The sequence below is a fragment of the Penicillium argentinense genome, assembly GCF_028826775.1.
Source record: "Penicillium argentinense strain IBT 30761 chromosome Unknown utg000005l_segment0_segment0, whole genome shotgun sequence".
Lineage (NCBI taxonomy): Eukaryota > Fungi > Ascomycota > Eurotiomycetes > Eurotiales > Aspergillaceae > Penicillium > Penicillium argentinense.
Window position 1 is genome coordinate 4,038,339 of NW_026622664.1, and position 16,767 is coordinate 4,055,105.

At 52.2% G+C, this 16,767-nt stretch overlaps 8 protein-coding genes across 8 annotated transcripts; 5 read left to right on the forward strand and 3 right to left on the reverse strand.

Moving 5' to 3' along the window:
• Positions 1-110: 110 nt before the first annotated feature.
• N7532_006305 (phosphatase PAP2 family protein) lies at positions 111-1,245 on the reverse strand (the record flags this gene model as incomplete). The annotated part of the gene is made up of 3 exons (XM_056618799.1): positions 111-830; positions 907-1,181; positions 1,242-1,245. The coding sequence occupies 3 exons, from the start codon at positions 1,243-1,245 to the stop codon at positions 111-113; spliced, it is 999 nt and encodes a 332-aa protein (XP_056474958.1).
• A 1,566-nt stretch (positions 1,246-2,811) lies between these two features.
• N7532_006306 (uncharacterized protein) lies at positions 2,812-3,189 on the forward strand (the record flags this gene model as incomplete). Its single annotated transcript, XM_056618800.1, has 1 exon — positions 2,812-3,189. The coding sequence occupies one exon, from the start codon at positions 2,812-2,814 to the stop codon at positions 3,187-3,189; it is 378 nt and encodes a 125-aa protein (XP_056474959.1).
• A 627-nt stretch (positions 3,190-3,816) lies between these two features.
• N7532_006307 (N(6)-L-threonylcarbamoyladenine synthase family protein) lies at positions 3,817-5,229 on the forward strand (the record flags this gene model as incomplete). The annotated part of the gene is made up of 2 exons (XM_056618801.1): positions 3,817-3,926; positions 3,987-5,229. 2 exons carry the CDS (start codon positions 3,817-3,819, stop codon positions 5,227-5,229), a joined length of 1,353 nt encoding a protein of 450 aa, XP_056474960.1.
• A 426-nt stretch (positions 5,230-5,655) lies between these two features.
• Positions 5,656-6,365, reverse strand: N7532_006308 (uncharacterized protein; the record flags this gene model as incomplete). The annotated part of the gene is made up of 4 exons (XM_056618802.1): positions 5,656-5,747; positions 5,817-5,885; positions 6,032-6,273; positions 6,349-6,365. 4 exons carry the CDS (start codon positions 6,363-6,365, stop codon positions 5,656-5,658), a joined length of 420 nt encoding a protein of 139 aa, XP_056474961.1.
• A 395-nt stretch (positions 6,366-6,760) lies between these two features.
• Positions 6,761-10,070, forward strand: N7532_006309 (putative PHD finger domain protein; the record flags this gene model as incomplete). Its single annotated transcript, XM_056618803.1, has 2 exons — positions 6,761-9,159; positions 9,212-10,070. The coding sequence occupies 2 exons, from the start codon at positions 6,761-6,763 to the stop codon at positions 10,068-10,070; spliced, it is 3,258 nt and encodes a 1,085-aa protein (XP_056474962.1).
• Positions 10,071-10,525: 455 nt separating this feature from the next.
• Positions 10,526-11,788, forward strand: N7532_006310 (RNA recognition motif domain-containing protein; the record flags this gene model as incomplete). The annotated part of the gene is made up of 3 exons (XM_056618804.1): positions 10,526-10,562; positions 10,658-11,227; positions 11,301-11,788. The coding sequence occupies 3 exons, from the start codon at positions 10,526-10,528 to the stop codon at positions 11,786-11,788; spliced, it is 1,095 nt and encodes a 364-aa protein (XP_056474963.1).
• A 1,510-nt stretch (positions 11,789-13,298) lies between these two features.
• On the reverse strand, positions 13,299-13,923 carry N7532_006311 (DPY30/SDC1 family protein; the record flags this gene model as incomplete). The annotated part of the gene is made up of 2 exons (XM_056618805.1): positions 13,299-13,386; positions 13,448-13,923. 2 exons carry the CDS (start codon positions 13,921-13,923, stop codon positions 13,299-13,301), a joined length of 564 nt encoding a protein of 187 aa, XP_056474964.1.
• A 340-nt stretch (positions 13,924-14,263) lies between these two features.
• Positions 14,264-16,698, forward strand: N7532_006312 (fanconi-associated nuclease 1; the record flags this gene model as incomplete). The annotated part of the gene is made up of 2 exons (XM_056618806.1): positions 14,264-14,742; positions 14,796-16,698. The coding sequence occupies 2 exons, from the start codon at positions 14,264-14,266 to the stop codon at positions 16,696-16,698; spliced, it is 2,382 nt and encodes a 793-aa protein (XP_056474965.1).
• Between the last annotated feature and the right edge of the window lie 69 nt (positions 16,699-16,767).

Sequence of the window (16,767 nt, forward strand, 5' to 3'; positions counted from 1 at the left end):
ACTACGGACTGAGATGTGAGCTAAAGATGTCGTAAGGTCTATCTGCTGTATGTTTCTATTTTCCAACCTTTATGTCAGAGAGGCTCAAGATAATTCCAGCCTGCTACGAATTATTCATCCAAGACCTCAACCGGCTTCTCCAACCTGCAAAACCCAAACACAACCCTCTCAACCGGCAAAAGACCCAACATAACCCAATTCCCCCAATACGCAAAAGCAACGACGACCACCCCAACAACAGCATCCAGCACAAAATGACTCGCCGTCGCAAAAATCGTCACTCCCATTGTCACCGGCCAAAAGAGCGCAAAAACTCTAGCCAGCAAATGCGGACTAAAGCACACGAGCCCAAAAGACACGAGCACCGCATTCCCAAAATGCAACGACGGCATCGCAGCAATGGTCAACTGTAACTTATTCTGCATCCAGGCTGATCCGCCCTCATCATCATGGAGGACATCGATGAAGCCGTATTCCGCCGGAAGAAAACGGGGTGACTTGCTGTGCCAGAAAGTGAATATTATGAAGGCGAATATGTTGGTTAGGGCCAACGTGCGTCGGAGGCGCTGGTAGTCTTTGCGACGGAAGACGGTGTAGCTGTAGACGAGGTAGGTGATGACGATTGTGGCGTTAGAATAGTAGATTTGGGCGAGGAGGGGGGTTAGTGCCGGTGTCTTTTTGAGGATGTATTGTTGCAGGCGACGTTCGAGGTCTAGAGGGATGTGGTTCTCGATCGAGAGGAGTCGGAGGGCGTGGTGTTCGGCTTGGTCGAAGATGGCTTCGTTGTTTGCGATGAAGTGGGCGGAGAGGGCGCGGGCGCCTTGGTAGATCTGTTTCATGAGTCTTGGTTAGCGTGGGCTGGTCCTGTGGTATGCCATGATCTAAAAAATGCTGGTGTCGAAGTACCCAGTAGGTAAGTAGCCAGTACCATATTTCGAGCAGAAATGGGAATCGTGCGAGGATGCGGGTTGCGGCATTTGGTGGATGGCTTTCTGTTGGTTGAATGGTATCTTCCAGGGCTCCGTCTTCTTCTCCGAGCTCGTCTGAGTCCTCATCTTTCAGCAAAGGTGTGCGAAGATTATGGTGCCAGGGCTGCTTTGCTCTGTTGATCCAGGTACCGAATCCAAATATCGTGGCGATCACTAGGGTGGAAAGTATCAGTACACTAACCCCGGATTTGACTGTTATTCAATGAAGAAACAAGCACTGACCAAATGGTTCCTATATGCTTCTCACGAGACCCATATTGCTGTGCTATACTGGAGTGAAATTATGAAGATGCAGAAAAGGAATACAGTGACAACGTTGGGCTATGGGCTACCAAGACCTCCACGACTGGCACTTTCGGAAGTGGTGGCCTTACATCCCTGTATGCCCGGCATAGCTGTGTTCTACTCGCGCAAAGCTCATCGGAGAGCTATCCAACCGCACATTTCATGATTTCTTGGTATGGATGATATTTCGACAAGGCCAGAAAGACAGTGAAGGCAGAATGATCTCAGGTTCGGCATTATACAATATATGTATTCATGGCATTTACCTGGCGGGGCATCTAGACATGGACCGCTGTTCCAGCCTCGCACACGGCATCTCAGGTAGTGCCTTCTTTTACCCTTTTTGAGTCAATACCTCAGGGTATGATACGAAAGGCCGGCAACTTATATGGCTAGTGGTTTCGAAGGTCGCAGCGGGGCCTCGATCCGCACACAAGGTGAATACATCCCATGCAATCGTCATGTGTGTCAAGCACCTATATGAGGACAAATTTACCAAGGGGCATTCGAATTTCGGGATGATTGCTGAGAAGAGTTGGCTCCTGTAAATGCTTCTGTTTCTGTTGTGATTACAATTTTGAGGACAGAGGAGAGTTACTTGCGCTTTTTGCTGGATTTTGGAAGGCCTAGGAGGTCTCGGGTGAGTTTCAGTGGAGCAGTTGAGACTCGGAAGCAGCACTGGAGTGGTATCACAATGATCTCGGCTTCAATGAGGGATTGGAAAATGCGATTGGAATGGGATTGCTTCGTCTCAAGGAATGAGACTATGTAGTGCTGCAATCGACTTCTATAGAAGTTCTGCATAAACTGTTCGTCAACACTCGAAGCCGCCCTGAAGAGAGTTTGTCTCTACACCAGTCAGATACCGCTTACTGCTAGCGTGGTGATAATGGGTGACAACGCTGCACCTGTTGCAGACCGCTGCGACCGCAGAAAAATCGCGATGGTTGGTCAAAGCTCTTTCCACTCGCTTGCATCCGTGAAGAACGAGGGCCATCGCTCGTTGGGTTGCTCGGTGGGCCCTATGCATCGGGCACCAGCGTCTGCTGGGAAGTCACGGTTGATCACATTTTCCCAGACCAAAATTAACTCGAGTGGTGGCAGCGGCTCTGCTGGTTGGCTGTAGATCGGCACGTAGCCTTACAAGGTTGGGACTAAGGTGTGATGGGAGGGTGATAATGCAGGAGGATGCAATGGGGGCGCTTAGAGAAAAACAACGGTAGTTGGCCCCCGCCCCGCAACGGGGTCTGCTTCTAAGTATATAGACGCCCACCCCGAACCAGTCTCCTCTCTCTCCCTGCATATCGTTGTTTGAGGGTTTTTCTATTTTCTCTCTCTTCTATTTTCGTTACGCGCTTCGTGTTGGCTGGTCCAAACGAACTCTGTCTTCGTCTTCAAGTCTACTCTACGTCAATAATTATCTTTTCCCATCCTTCCACAAGGTTACCACTTTGTTGATCAAAGTCCATATTGGTGCCAAAAGACATAATCATCTTCATTTTCTCTTGATTTCCATCAATTTTACTTCCGAGTCAACATGTACGCTGCTCGCACCGTCGCAAAGCCAAAGCTCTCCTTGAGCATCGCCGCCACACAAAACGCCCCCCGATCCTCGCTTTCCCTAAAGTCGCCCGGCCTTCCTCGCACACCTATCTCGCCAGTCAATGCGGCCAGCCCGACAGTGCAGAGATTCTCTTCCTTGCAAGTCCCACCCTACTCATACAACAACTCCTGCTCGTCCAAGAGCATTCTCAAGAAGCAGCCTGTCGCACGACACGGTGTCGCCGACAAGCGCATCAAGTTCAAGGGCACACCGACTGTGCACTGCGTGACACCAATCGAGAACCCGGATGAGTATTATGGCAAGCATACAAAGATGTCTCGCGAGGAGCGCCGATGGACAGTGCGCGAGTGAATGAGTCGCGCTCTTAATGACACTGGCCAAGATGTTCTTGGTTGGCTACGAAGTCTACACACCCCAGAGCGATCGACAAGACGAAGCAACATACCCCCGAGATCTGAATCTGACTCCACTGTATACCGACATGACGAACGGCACCTTGCAGCCAGCTTCGACATCAAGACGCGGCGTCCAGGCTGGCGCTTTGTTTAGATCGTGATTTCCGATCTGATATCGAGATATAGTATCGGAAATCATTTGGTTCAGGCTGCTCGTATGACTCGACCTCGGATATTCAGCGAGTGAGAAGGAAGATGATGCATTGTGTTGAAGAGATGATTATATTTATGACGTTGATGGGCCTCCGATTGATGACTGCGCTGCATTTTGATAGTTTAACCAAGTCGGTCACTACCGCGCGAATATGATGGTGCTTGACACCTTGTGCCAAATATTGAGATATGTTTTCGTAGATTTTGGGTTCATCCCAAGGACGATCGGATGGATTCTGTATTCGTCACATTTGGAGTATGGGATGGCTGGACCGCCGATCGTATTTGTTTAGGGCAGCTTTTGAGGGCTACCTGGTCCGTGCACCTCCGATCTTTTTCGCCGCCGTCCAGATCGCTCTTCAAACCTCCAATGTTCTCCTCAATAGCCCCAGGTATCGCCTTGCGCAGGTCTGCAGGCGCGGCGCGCAGCTTCCTGCGATGTCGACGAGGACTTCTTACCCTCGCGATCGAGACGTCATGGTAAGCGGGAGACAACAGCCATACCCAACCCATCACGATATTGACTCTCATTCTCAACAGCGACGATACGTCCGTCGCGATCGTCGAAAAGCACAAAGATAACCAATCCACCCAAAAAGCCACCATCCACTTCCTTGAGAACATAACTGCCGACTCACGCGCACACCGGGGCATCCACCCAATTCTAGCCCTCGAGTCTCACCAAGAAAGCCTCGCCAAACTAGTCAACAAAGCTCTACAGAACCTCCCAGTCACGAAAGAAGGACAAGCCGCCATAAATCTGGCTGATAGATCAACGCGCCGTCGACCGGATTTCATCTCGGCGACCAGGGGACCTGGTATGCGGTCGAATCTGTCTGTCGGACTCGATACAGGAAAGGCACTTTCGGTCGCGTGGCAGATTCCCATGGTGGGTGTTCACCATATGCAAGCACATCTCTTGACGCCGCGTCTTGTATCGTGTCTAGAAGAGAAAGCCGACTCGAGGACGTCTCCCGAATTTCCATTCCTCTCCATCCTTGTTTCTGGAGGTCATTCGATTCTGGTTCATTCCAAGTCTCTGGTCGATCATAAAATCATGGCGTCCAGCGAGGACATTGCGATCGGAGAAGCATTGGACAAGGGAGCGAGAGAGATCCTACCTGCCGATTTGCTGCAGGGCGCAAAGAATACGATGTACGGGAAGACGTTGGAGCGATTCGTCTTTCCGAATGGTATGGCTGATTTCGCGGAGTATCGGCCGCCTGTAAATCGCGGTGAGGAGGTGATTAAGCGACAGAGTCCCTGGGGTTGGAGTTTGACGACGCCGTTCGCGAATACCCGGCAGTTGCAGCTGAGCTTTTCTTCCATTGCGAGTATGGTGAACAAAATTGTTCAGAGCAAGGGTGGTGATATGTCTCAGGATGAACGGGTTGAGTTGGGTCGGGAGACTATGCGGGTGAGCTTTGAACATCTTGCCTCGCGGACCGTCATTGCGCTTGAGGCGCTGAGGTTGAGACATACTGGTGATGAGGAGATTAAGACTCTGGTTGTTAGTGGTGGTGTTGCGGCTAATAAGTTCTTGGTGACTGTTCTCCGGTCCTTTTTGGATATCCGTGGATTTGGGCATATCGAGATTGTTGCGCCGCCTCCTTACCTCTGTACGGACAATGCTGCTATGATTGGATGGGCTGGCATTGAGATGTTCCAGGCTGGATGGCAGACCGATCTGAGCTGTCGTGCTCTCCGCAAGTGGACTCTTGATCCCAATGCCGAGGATGGCGGAGTCCTTGGGCCAAATGGATGGGTCCAGACGAACGCTTAGTTAGAAGTCCGAAAAGATGTATATTAATCTTCCATCAAGTGTATATTAGCGATACCCATAATATCTGTCCTCTACTGTATAAATCAAAAGACAATTCTACTCTCCGAAATAACCAGAGTCTAGGAGTCGGGATCAAGCAATCCCATATGAATGTATTTGAGAATACATATCACTGCCAACGGGCCTACAAGACAGAGACCCATACGAAAACACAGACGCCGATGCAATGTAAATGCCTAAGCCGAAACCTTTGGAGATAACATTCCTGCCGCCCGAGTCCTCCTTCACAAAAGGGTATCGATAATGCGCCGTTCTAACCAAGCCCGTGCAAAACCATGACCGGTGCCACCTAGGTATGGTACGCTGTGCAAAACAGGCAAATAAAGAATAAATCATAATATCAATCGCGCTCGCTAGTGTTCGGGTTCATCCGCCGATGGGAGGGCCGCGTCGTTTGAGAGTGCCGATCTGCTTTCGAAGCTCGGTCAGGAAGTCCTTTCCGTTCGCCATAGCGTGGGCTGTTATACGCGAGCGTTAGGGGTCTGTCAAGAGGTATCAAAGGGGGTTAGATGGACAGCTCGACGTACGCTTTTGGCCCCATGCCTTGTCACTGGCAGGATTCTTTCCGATGGGCCTGTAGACGCGGGCCTTCGAGCCTGGGGAGGGTTGTATTAGTGTGGTGTTGTGGTAGAGTGGATTGCATTTGTAGAGGACGGGTCGTATTACCTTCGAGTTCTGAAAGCACGAAAGAGCACCTTTTTAGCTTCATCCTTGACTGCGCGGTATCTACTCTCGTACTTACCACTCTTCATGACGTTCTTGAGCTCCTCCGCATTGAACTTGTTCACAGAAGAATGCTGGTCATGCGCCGAGTTATGATTCTGGACTTGGTTGTTGCCGTGGCTGTTGGCAGCGTTGTTGGCAGCAGCGATCTGCCAGGCAGGAGGGGGACCTCCATGGTGCCGACCCGGATATCCTCCTTGGGCCCGATCACGGTTGCCAGATTGGCGCTGTGACGATTGGCGATGCGGTCCGCCGCGCCATCTGCGGCAAATATCACTTAGCGTGGTCCGGGAATGGACGCGATGAAGACGCCTGAAGGCAAAAGCAGAAGCTCACCTGCCGCCTCCGGGCATGATTGTAGCAGTAGAAAGTATTTGAAAGTTTTGTGGAACGCTGGAAAAGTCGAGGCAAGAGTATGCGGGGAAGCTGTGCGCGTCCGGCCAGCGTTGACAGATGGATCGACACCTGAGGCTTGCAGCCGATTTGATGGTCTCCGCCTTGGTGAGATAACAAAACACCTGACACCCCAAATCCACCCCAGCTCGCTCTGGTCCAGGCTGCCACCGCGTTTTATTTTCTTCGGCGCCGATGTGATTCGGATCGCCTACTGCAGACCTTGCATCGCCTTAGCACCTGTTGCCTCAGACCCCCTCGCTGGCCCCTGAACGCGACCTGACGTGTCTGATTGGCATTCCCCCAAGCTCCAACGTCGATCAACATACGGAGCCCGCGAGGCTTGATATGCACAATGGCGCCGATGTCTAGACATTCACTGCCTAGTCGGCCGTCACGGGCCCAGCCCAAGTCGTCTTTGAAAAGCTCGCGCGCCGGAGGTTCACTGGCCGGTCCTCCTTTGAAGAAGCGCAAGTACGTCCCTGGTGGACCCGGCGGCGGTGGTAGATTCATCGAAGTCGAAGTATCGCAAGAGACCACGCCGAAGAAGAAAGAGAAACCCCCTCGACGGCACTCGAACAGTGCGCGGCCCAGCAGCGCGCGCAGTCGCCCAGTACGCGAGCTCGACCACACCATGCTTGCCCCTCCGCCACCTCCCCCTGTGCCGACTACACCTCCATCCGTGACGCGCCCCCGACGAGACAAGAGTCAGAACCGCGGTCGTTTTACGTCCTCTACAGCCGCCGCATTGGCTCTACAACAGGGAGACGGCTATAAGCCGCGCGAGGAGCGGGGGTGGGAGGAGTTCCATCCAGATCTGGACATCGATGGCAAGCTTGCTGTTTTCACTGCCGAGGAAGTCGACACCTATGATACTGGCGCGAATGCCTTGGCTTTGGATTCAGTAAACGGTGCAAATGTCCAGGATTATTCAGCAACACCGGGCTCCCAGGCCAGTGACTCCCCCGTTCCGTTCAAGCGCCGGCCGGGACGTCCACCGCGTCGCCCTGAAGCCGTCCTCAATGCCCTCCTCACGCAGCAAGGCCCAAAGATCATCCCGCCACCAGGACCGAACCCCCGCGAACGACTGACGCTCCCCAGGCCATCTTTCCGGTTACGCGATCCTTTCACATTCTACGAGCAAAAGGGCCTTGGACAGCAGAACTATGTGGACCGAACCATGGCCTCCGTGGGATATCAGGAGAGCGACTTGTTCCTTCGACATGACCGGCGCTTCATTCGGATGACTGAAGGTGCGCAGGAAGACGACATGGACATCATCCAGCCAGCAGTAACCGAAGGAGACGCCAATGCTACCACTGGCCGAGTGGAGTACGACATGGATGAGCAGGACGAGAAATGGCTGGAGGACTTCAATTCCAAGCGCCGAGCAGACCAACTGGAGCCCATCAAACCCGCCATATTCGAAATCACCATGACCAAGATTGAGAAGGAGTGGCATGCTCTTGAGAAGCGGATTCCCAAGCCCAACCCGAAACCCCCTCAGACACACCGCCTACGCTCCAGCTCCGCAGCGGCCGTTAATGGCGAGACCGCTGGGCCTGGGGAGGACCAGGATAGCAAGTGCGCTATCTGCGATGATGGCGATTGTGAAAATTCCAATGCGATTGTGTTCTGCGATGGTTGTGATCTGGCGGTTCACCAAGAGTGCTACGGTGTTCCCTTCATTCCGGAAGGCCAGTGGCTGTGCCGCAAGTGTCAACTGCTGGGAAGAGGATCTACCAACTGTATCTTCTGTCCAAATACTGAAGGTGCATTCAAACAAACTACTTCGTCCAAGTGGGCTCATCTACTCTGCTCCATTTGGATTCCCGAGGTCTCTATTGGAAACCCGTCTCTCATGGAGCCTGTGACCGACGTCGAAAAGGTACCACGCGGCCGGTGGAAGCTCAACTGCTACATTTGCAAGCAGAAAATGGGTGCTTCAATTCAGTGCAGCAACAAGAACTGTTTTGTGGCCTTCCATGTTTCATGCGCACGCCGAGCCCAACTGTACCTGAAGATGAAAATTGGCCACGGTCTCATGGATTCGCATCTACTGAAGGCTTTCTGCGACAAGCACGTTCCCGATGACTGGAGACTCGAACACAATACCGACGTTGCTACGGCCGATGCGATGGACTACTACCGCACTACCATGCACGGCCGACGATGGGGAGACAGCCAGGCCGCGGCACTCTCACTGGGTCCTTCCGCCTCCGCCGCCGACGACGCTGACCGAGCCAACACCCCTCGAATCACAATTACACTGGGCGGAAACAAGCGAAAGCGACCCCAGACCCAGAGGACAATTTGGAAGCTACCCTCGGGTGCTCCTGTGGTTCCCCAGGTTGTTTTAAACTCGGTGGTGGCCGCCCTCCAACGATTTACGGTCCGTGGAAGAAAGCAGTATGCCGAAGAGGCATGCAAATACTGGACTTTGAAACGAGAAGCGAGACGAGGAGCTGCATTGCTGAAGAGACTCCAGCTGCAGCTTGAAACATTTTCTTCGATGGAGATGACGCGACGAGACTATGTCGCTATGGGCGTAACTGGTTACAAGCGTCTGGAACGTCGCAAGGAATTCGGCGAATGGCTTTACAAGGACCTTGATCGACTTCGAATGCTTTGCGATGAGGTGAAGAAGCGCGAGAGGGAGAAGCTTAAGGATGCCGAGATGCTTCGTAGCATTGTCGACCTTGTCTACTTCCCTACATTCCCCTTGCTCTGGCCCATATTTGAGAAAGCTCAATTGTAAGCTACTGCCTCTTATCCACCCTACAGAACCTTTGCTAACGAAGTTTAGACTTGATGGAAAGGGCACCTTCGCAGCCGGCCTCCTGTCAATTCGCAAGCGACTCGAACAACGATTCTATCCCTCTGTAGCATCATTCTCGGCGGATTTGGCCAGTCTCTTTACCTCAGAGATCGGCGTGGGACCCGCGGGTGACACTGCCGAACTGCAAGCTCAAATTAGTGGCCGTGCCCCAGAGCTCAGTATCGAGCAGCGAGAAAAGAGGAAGCTCGCTAAGCGGATTATCAAAGCTATTCAGCCGGCCCTTGAGGACGCTATTCGAAAAGAGAGCGAGCTGAACCGCAAGCCGTTCGAAAAGGAACTCAAGGATCTGGACGTCATCCTGGATCACAGCATTTTGTCAGCCGAGCATGAAGGGGATACAGAATTCGATCTTGCAGGATCCGATACCAAGCACGAGACTGAGCCTATGGAGGGTGTGGAGCCAGCAAAGACCGAAGGGTACGACAAGGCGTCCGCAAGGGTGCAAACAACTGGTGACGACGCTGCCCCTGCTGAGAGTACCGTTTCCCAGGAAGGCGCCGCCGAGGAGACAAAGCCAAGTTCTAGCGTGGTCTACCGTCGACACCCTACCCCGGTTCTTTCAGAGGAGGACCAGCAGCTACCTTTGGCCCAAGGTGGTATCCAATGGTACATGCAGCCCTTTGACCCTACTGGTACGACAATTCACGAGGAACGATGGACAGGCCGGGATGTGATGCGGGGTATGAGCGAGGAACTTAGCGAACTGGACGAGGATGAATTGAAAGATCTGGTAGAGGACGAGCTGGACCAGGACCCAACAAAAGCGCCGACTGGCGCGTCGGGGAGTTCCAAGCAGGTCCGCCGAACACGTCGTGGGCGCAAGTGATTAAAGGTTTTATGGGAACAAGCAAGCATCAGGCGCGGGAAGGAGTTCAGGTAGCTAGTGGTCTTGCCTTTTTTATCTGGCAGAATTTAATACCAAGCGAATTGCTGGATCTTTGACCATGAGGTGCCGTACTGAATCAAGGGGAATAGTTGTAAATCTAGACCTGGACTGGTCGCTCAGTAGCTCTCGTCGTAGTCTTGGCGCCCCCTCGCCGATTTTCCTTTGTGCAGACTAGTGGAAAAATATCTTTCTTTCTTTTTTTGCTTTTTCTTCTGTCTTCCAGTATCTTTTTTCTTGGTCAAATTTCCGCCAACTTGGTCGCTCCTGGCACGCGTAGTCGTGGCCAGAACTCGGGTGTGTTGTTCCTTTCCGGTGACTAGCGCGCCCGCTCTTATCAGCTGCGATTTCTCTTCCCTCCTCCATCCTTCCTCATCACCCGCCTCGCAACTTTCATCATGGCCGACTTCGACCACGACACCGCCCCTTATCCCGGTATGTGTGATCCCGATGTCAGACTAATATTCTGGGGAACTGTGAACACCCAGAAATTTGCTCGACTTGCTAATATTGACTCGCGCCTCTTTAAGACGAACCGCGGTACGACCGCGATGCTCGCAGTGCTTCCCCCCGACACGAGCCCCGTGCTGACCGCGACCGCGCTCGCTCCCGCTCTCGCTCCCCCAACGGCCGCCCTGATGATCGTGAAAGGTACGTAAATGAAGACGTATATGAAGACTTCTATGAAGAAGTTCAAGAATACGAGTGGATTCGAAACGGCAGGAACTGGGCTGACCAACCTCGCTGGACCAGAGTGCGCCGACCCCCGCCTGAAGAAGATGAAGAGGGTGCTCAGAACCCCGGCTCCAACCTCTTCGTGACTGGTATCCACCCACGTCTGACTGAGGATGACCTCACGCGCCTGTTCGAAAAATATGGTGAGGTGGAGAGTTGCTCGATCATGGTCGATCCTCACACTCGCGAGTCCCGTGGCTTTGGTTTCGTCAACATGATCACGTCCGAGCAAGCCGATGCTGCTAAGGAGGGCCTCCAGGGTGAAGTCATCGAGGGCCGCACTCTCAGCATCGAGAAGGCGCGTCGTAACAAGCCTCGTACTCCTACCCCCGGCAAGTACTTCGGACCTCCCAAGCGTGGTTTTGGTATGTGCCCCGTTCTTTCTCGTCCCCTTCCATTATCCATCTCTTCCTTTCTGAGACTAACAATGTTTTTCAGATGACCGTGGCCCCCCTCGCCGCGGTGAACGCTACGATGATCGTCGTGCTCCTGGCGGTGGCAACTGGCGCCGTCGTGATGATGACTACTACCGCTACGATCGCTACGACCGTGAATCTTACAGCGACCGCCGTGGCTACGGCCGTGACTATGACCGTGGCGGCGACCGCGGCGGCTACCGTGGCCGAGACTACGGCGACCGCGACTACCGTCGTGGCTCCCGTGACGACTATGGCTACCGTGGTGGTGGTGGCGGCGGTGGTGGCTACGACCGCTACAGCCGCGATGATCGCCGTGATGACCGCCGTGGCGGAGCTCCAAGTGGTACTGCTGGTGATGATGCTGGTGGTCGTGCTTATTACGATCGTGATGCTAATGCCGCTAGTTATGATGCGCCTCCCCGTGAGCCCCGTGGCGGTGCCGGCGGTGATGCCTATGGCGGCCGCTCCTACGAGGGTCGTGGCGATGAGCGTTACTCTGGCCGTTAAGCCGGCCGTTAAGCGAGTCGTTCTTCATATATATGATTAGGACATCCTTGCTTCGGCAGTGCCCCCGGTTCACGGTAAGGCGAAACGTTTTCTCTAATGCAGTTCCCTATGCGATGTTTTTTTCCACTGGTGCTTTTCTGTTTTTTTTTTCTTCTGGGATTGTTTTAACTTTCTGGGATTATTTTTTTTATCGGGATTTCTTGCAAGAGACTTTAGTCTCGGTATTTCTTTATTTTGCTGTTTTCACGATTCTGCGATCCACACAATCGGACCACCGTCAGCCTTTATGTGACCGACTCGACCAATATCGATCTCGTCATCTCGCGGTCTCTGGATGATGTGTCTCTTTTTTTCTGTTCGCGACGCAACTCGGGTTTTAGCGCCAAAGGGAGAAAACAATTTTCGCTGTAATTCGGTTGCCACTTATGGTCAGCACTCGGTCAATCACTACGCCTTATGCACAACATCCACCTCAGTAACCCGGATCGACTGTATTCGACAAGCTTAAATGTCGCCCCTTTTTCACCCGTCACCTTTTTTTACACCTATCTTTACACCGTCTCTTTGGCCAAGGGCGTCTCGTCTTCGCGCTCGTAGTTCCGCCATTCTGCTAACCTCTAGGCTATTTCTTTGATCCTCTCTCTCGGACCAACTCCCTCGGACCAATCCTCCTTGGACCATCATATTCGGATCGCCCATAACACCCAAAGGTAAAGATGAAGCAATCGGTTTTTGACGATTGGCTGATCTTTACTCCCTCCTTGTCTCATCCTGGATCGTGCTGTTGTTTCCCTGATTGCTGTACTTACAGTTGTCACAATGGGACTCTACTCACACACTTTAGGAGCCTATTATACCGTCTTCGATTTGGCGCTTTCGACGCCCCCGACTGCGGAGAATGATTCGATTGACAGTCTTTCTGGTTGTGTCCACGTATACAGCCCGTGTCATCCCTGATATTCGGGTGGTAAATGTGCTTGAACACTACTCTTAGCGAGCGGATCGGGCCATCTGTTGGAAACCATATCTTCAAGAATACAACACGAGCCGCACGGTCTAAAGCCGTCGACACTGTCAGTGGTGTCTATTGACAGAAACCGAGCCCATGTATTCTTCGAGCTGGGAAATTTTGTAAATGACCAGTATATCTACATCCATCAACTCTGGACACGTACATTCTTTAAGTCCACAATCAAATTATAGTGAACTAATTAAAAGGAAAATATGATTTACTTTACGAATGGACAGCGATCATCGATGCTTTACATATTTCTTACAGGAAGATAGCTAGATGCTTCATGATAGCACCTCAGATTGCCTTGAAGCTAAGGACAGATATGAATAGAAATAAAAGACCATTGCTCCCGTTCCTGTTGTATGCCCTTGAACTCCAACAAGCTCCCCAAGTAAAAAAAATAAAAATAAAAATAAGGAGATCCAAGAACGAAAGAAGCAAACACCTTAAGAGCAAACCCGAAGATAAAAAAAAAGACAACCAGAGCAGAAAAAACTACTCCGATTCCTTCTTGGAATCGCGCTCAACCTCCTCGCTCTTCTGGAGCAAGAACTCCCCAAGAACCTTGAGGGGATTGGAGGGCCTAATATAAAAAAAATTAGATTCCCCAAATCATGATAACTGCAAGATCCGGGTATACTTACTGTTCCCTCGCAACAGACTTCATCCCCTCCAACAAGTGCGGAACGATCTTCTCGTTCAGATACACACGAGCCGGCGCACCACCAGGCCGAACCTGGGTGCTCGAGGCAGCAGACAAATCCACAAGAGGCGTATTGGCACCACTCGCCTCCATACTGCCGTGTCCGGAATTGATATTCGAGCTTTCGTGTCCGGTAGTGGGAGCGGCGGGAGTTGGCTGCACAGGAACGTCGGCAGTAGTCGTGAACTCAACGACAATAACCGAGTCGTTGCTGGGGGTCGGAAAAGGAGTTTCGCCGTAGCCGGAGGAGCAGACGGTTTCGACGTCGGAGAAGGTGTGCTCTTGCGCGGGCGCGTAGTCGTTCGGGTCGAGCTCGGAAGACGGAGGGCTGATGGGCGACATGCGCTCTCCTCCGCCCGCCGCTCCGAGCTCCTCACTGGCCAGCGGGAGAGTGGGTTCTAGGGTGCCCTCAGCCATTGCGACCACCGTCAACGCGGTGCGCGGTGCCAGTTTTAGAGGCTTGGGGGATGGACGGAGGAGGTTAATTTGAAGTACTGCACGAATTGCTTTTATTTTCCTCACTTTCGTCTTCTCTCACTTCCCATCCTGGCGCCTACCTCGCGAGTAGCTGCGTGAATGCAAGTATGCAAACAGAGTAAACACACCAAACACGCCAAACATGTCATTTCAGGATAAATGACTCACGTGACTTCGTGTTTCACTCGAGTCGAGGCGCGTTCGCAGATTAGACTGCGCCAGCGATCCGCGACGCGGGAGATACCTTCGAAAAGAAGGGGTCGCATGGCTTATCGGCAGAATGTCTCTACTGCATTTTTGGGAGACGCAGCGCTCCTCGAAACGCAGGAAAACGTCCGGGGAGGTTTCGGACACCACGCCCTCTACCTCTGCCCACGAAACGCCGAACGAGGATAGTCCCCGGCCTGCCAGTCCGAGTCTCTCGTCCGGGTTTGCGGATACGCTTGCGCCGGAATTGGACGAGTTTCCGCTGAAGAGCAGCCAGACTGATCTGGAGACCTCTTTGCCTGCAATCGAGACCGATGAGCATGCCATTCGGCAATACGAGTCGTCCCAGACTGGGAAGGAGGGCGACGCTGAGCCTGGGTTGCATGTTAGGCTACGAGATGGTGTCTGGGAGAAAGGCAAGAGCTCTATCTATGTGGATGCGTTCAATTTGGCGCTGGAAACTGTGTTGGATGAGGAGTCACATCTCTTCGATGGGGCTGAGTTGGAGGTGTTTAACCAGTGGAGGGAGCTAGATTATGAATCGCAATATCTGTATGGACTTTTTCCCCTGTTTATTCTATTTGTCAATGAATTAACAGGTCCAGATATGTGCGCCTCTTCCTACGCAAGACATCCGCCTGGCATCGTATCAATCGTCTAGGTTACTACTCAGATATATCAGATTTATCTGCAGTAGCGGCTGATCTTCAGCAGGATCGCACCTTGCCAAATCTGGAGAACGAGATTGATGAACAGAATGGCTTTGGTTCTTCGTTTAGATTCGCAGATGGCATGCAGGAGATTACCACGCTGGAAGAAGCGTCGTCTCTCCTGTTACTTGACGAACTGAAAGCTTTCGCCAAAGAAGCAAAAGCACAAGGGAAGAACAAGAAAGAGCTCCTTACGGCTCTGCGAGTGACAAGTCAATCGCAGAGAGGTCTCGGATTCAAAGAGAAAATTCACACCAACCAACCCGGAAACCGAGACGAGCACTACCTCCAGAAGATATTGGATTACACAGGCGAATGTATCCGCCTCTCACCAGAACCACGCGCACTCTTCGAACGAGTACACCTCGTCTTCTATCGATCAACTGAATGGACCGAAAAGTCCTTAACAACCATCATTCTGGCCAAGATCTCGCGAAGGAATTTCCCAGAATACATCGTATGCCGATCAAACTCCATCTTCTCATCCCGAAATGCATTGCTGGAATTCGAGTCCGCGATCCGAACCCAATTCGACATCGACAATATCCTCGAATTCAACGGCCCCCCGAGCACAGAGTCTCTACAAAGCATCATTGACCTCGCGGTCAATATTCATCCCCGCTGGACACAACTCGTGAAAGAGGAACAGCAGAAAGAAGACTCGATCTACGAGAGTGGCGAAGGCGCCTATCTCCGCCGTTTCTCGCCAGCTTGGGTGTATACCCGCATCATACATAAAAGTCTCCAACCACTCGGTCGATTCAAGGAACATAAACGTGAACATGGGATAATATCCGAGTTGCTATCGCAGCGCTTGTTCCATGCTTCGCGGCGGGGCGCTTGGTATCAGCGGAAAGCTCTGCTGGAAGAACATTATATGTGGGCGCTCATGCCCTCAGAGGGTCGAAATGAGGAGAAGCAGCGCAAGTTCTGGAAACGGATTGCGTTGCGGACGTGTGAAGAGGGCCTAGAAGACCCACTTTGTCATTTGATTTATCACTATGATCTCCAGAAACGGATTACGAAGCTTGAGAAGGCTCTGAAAGTCGTCAAGAGGGAACAGCATGATTTCGGGCATGTTATGCTTTCCAAACCTTTCGAGCGAACCGTCGAAGGAATACGAGTTGATCGGGATAGTGACGATGCCTCGAGGAAGGGGAAAGCGACGATCTGGGTTGATGAGCGAGAAGGGGGAGAAGAGTGTCGAGTCGAGAGTATGTGTTTGAGTTGGTATCGGGATAATGGATGGAAAGGATATCATTCTGAAGGAGGGATTGTGAGGACATTATTCGCCTACCTCTTCTACGATATACTTTTCACCTATGTTCCCAATGTCTTCCAGACGCCCTTCCAGACCTGTCCGCTGGATCTACATACGGATGTTTTCTATCCTTCTCGTGCATCGGAGATTAACCATCGGCTTGTGGAAATTACGAATGGGGATGCCGAGCGGATTGTTAGGGACGTTCACGCTCGTGAATCGGCCGCGCAGCCTTGTGCCATTGGACTTGATTGGTCTTTTGAGTTGGATGATCTTGTGGAGATTGTGCAGTGTTTTCGGGGCGAGGCACTTGCGACGATCTGCAAGGTCATGGCGCAGGAGTATCAGCAGCGTGGGGGTGGGATCCCGGATTTGTTTCTTTGGAAGCATGAAGAGAAGACTGTCATGTTCTCTGAGGTCAAGTCTGAGAATGATCGGTTGAGTGATACCCAGCGGTTGTGGATTCATATTCTTCTTGGGGCTGGAGTACAGGTTGAACTGTGCAATGCGGTTGCGAGGGAGGTGAGAACGGACTAGAGGGGGTTGTGTATAATTTTGGACTTGTACATGGTGATCTCGAACGACATTCATGAACGATATACCCAT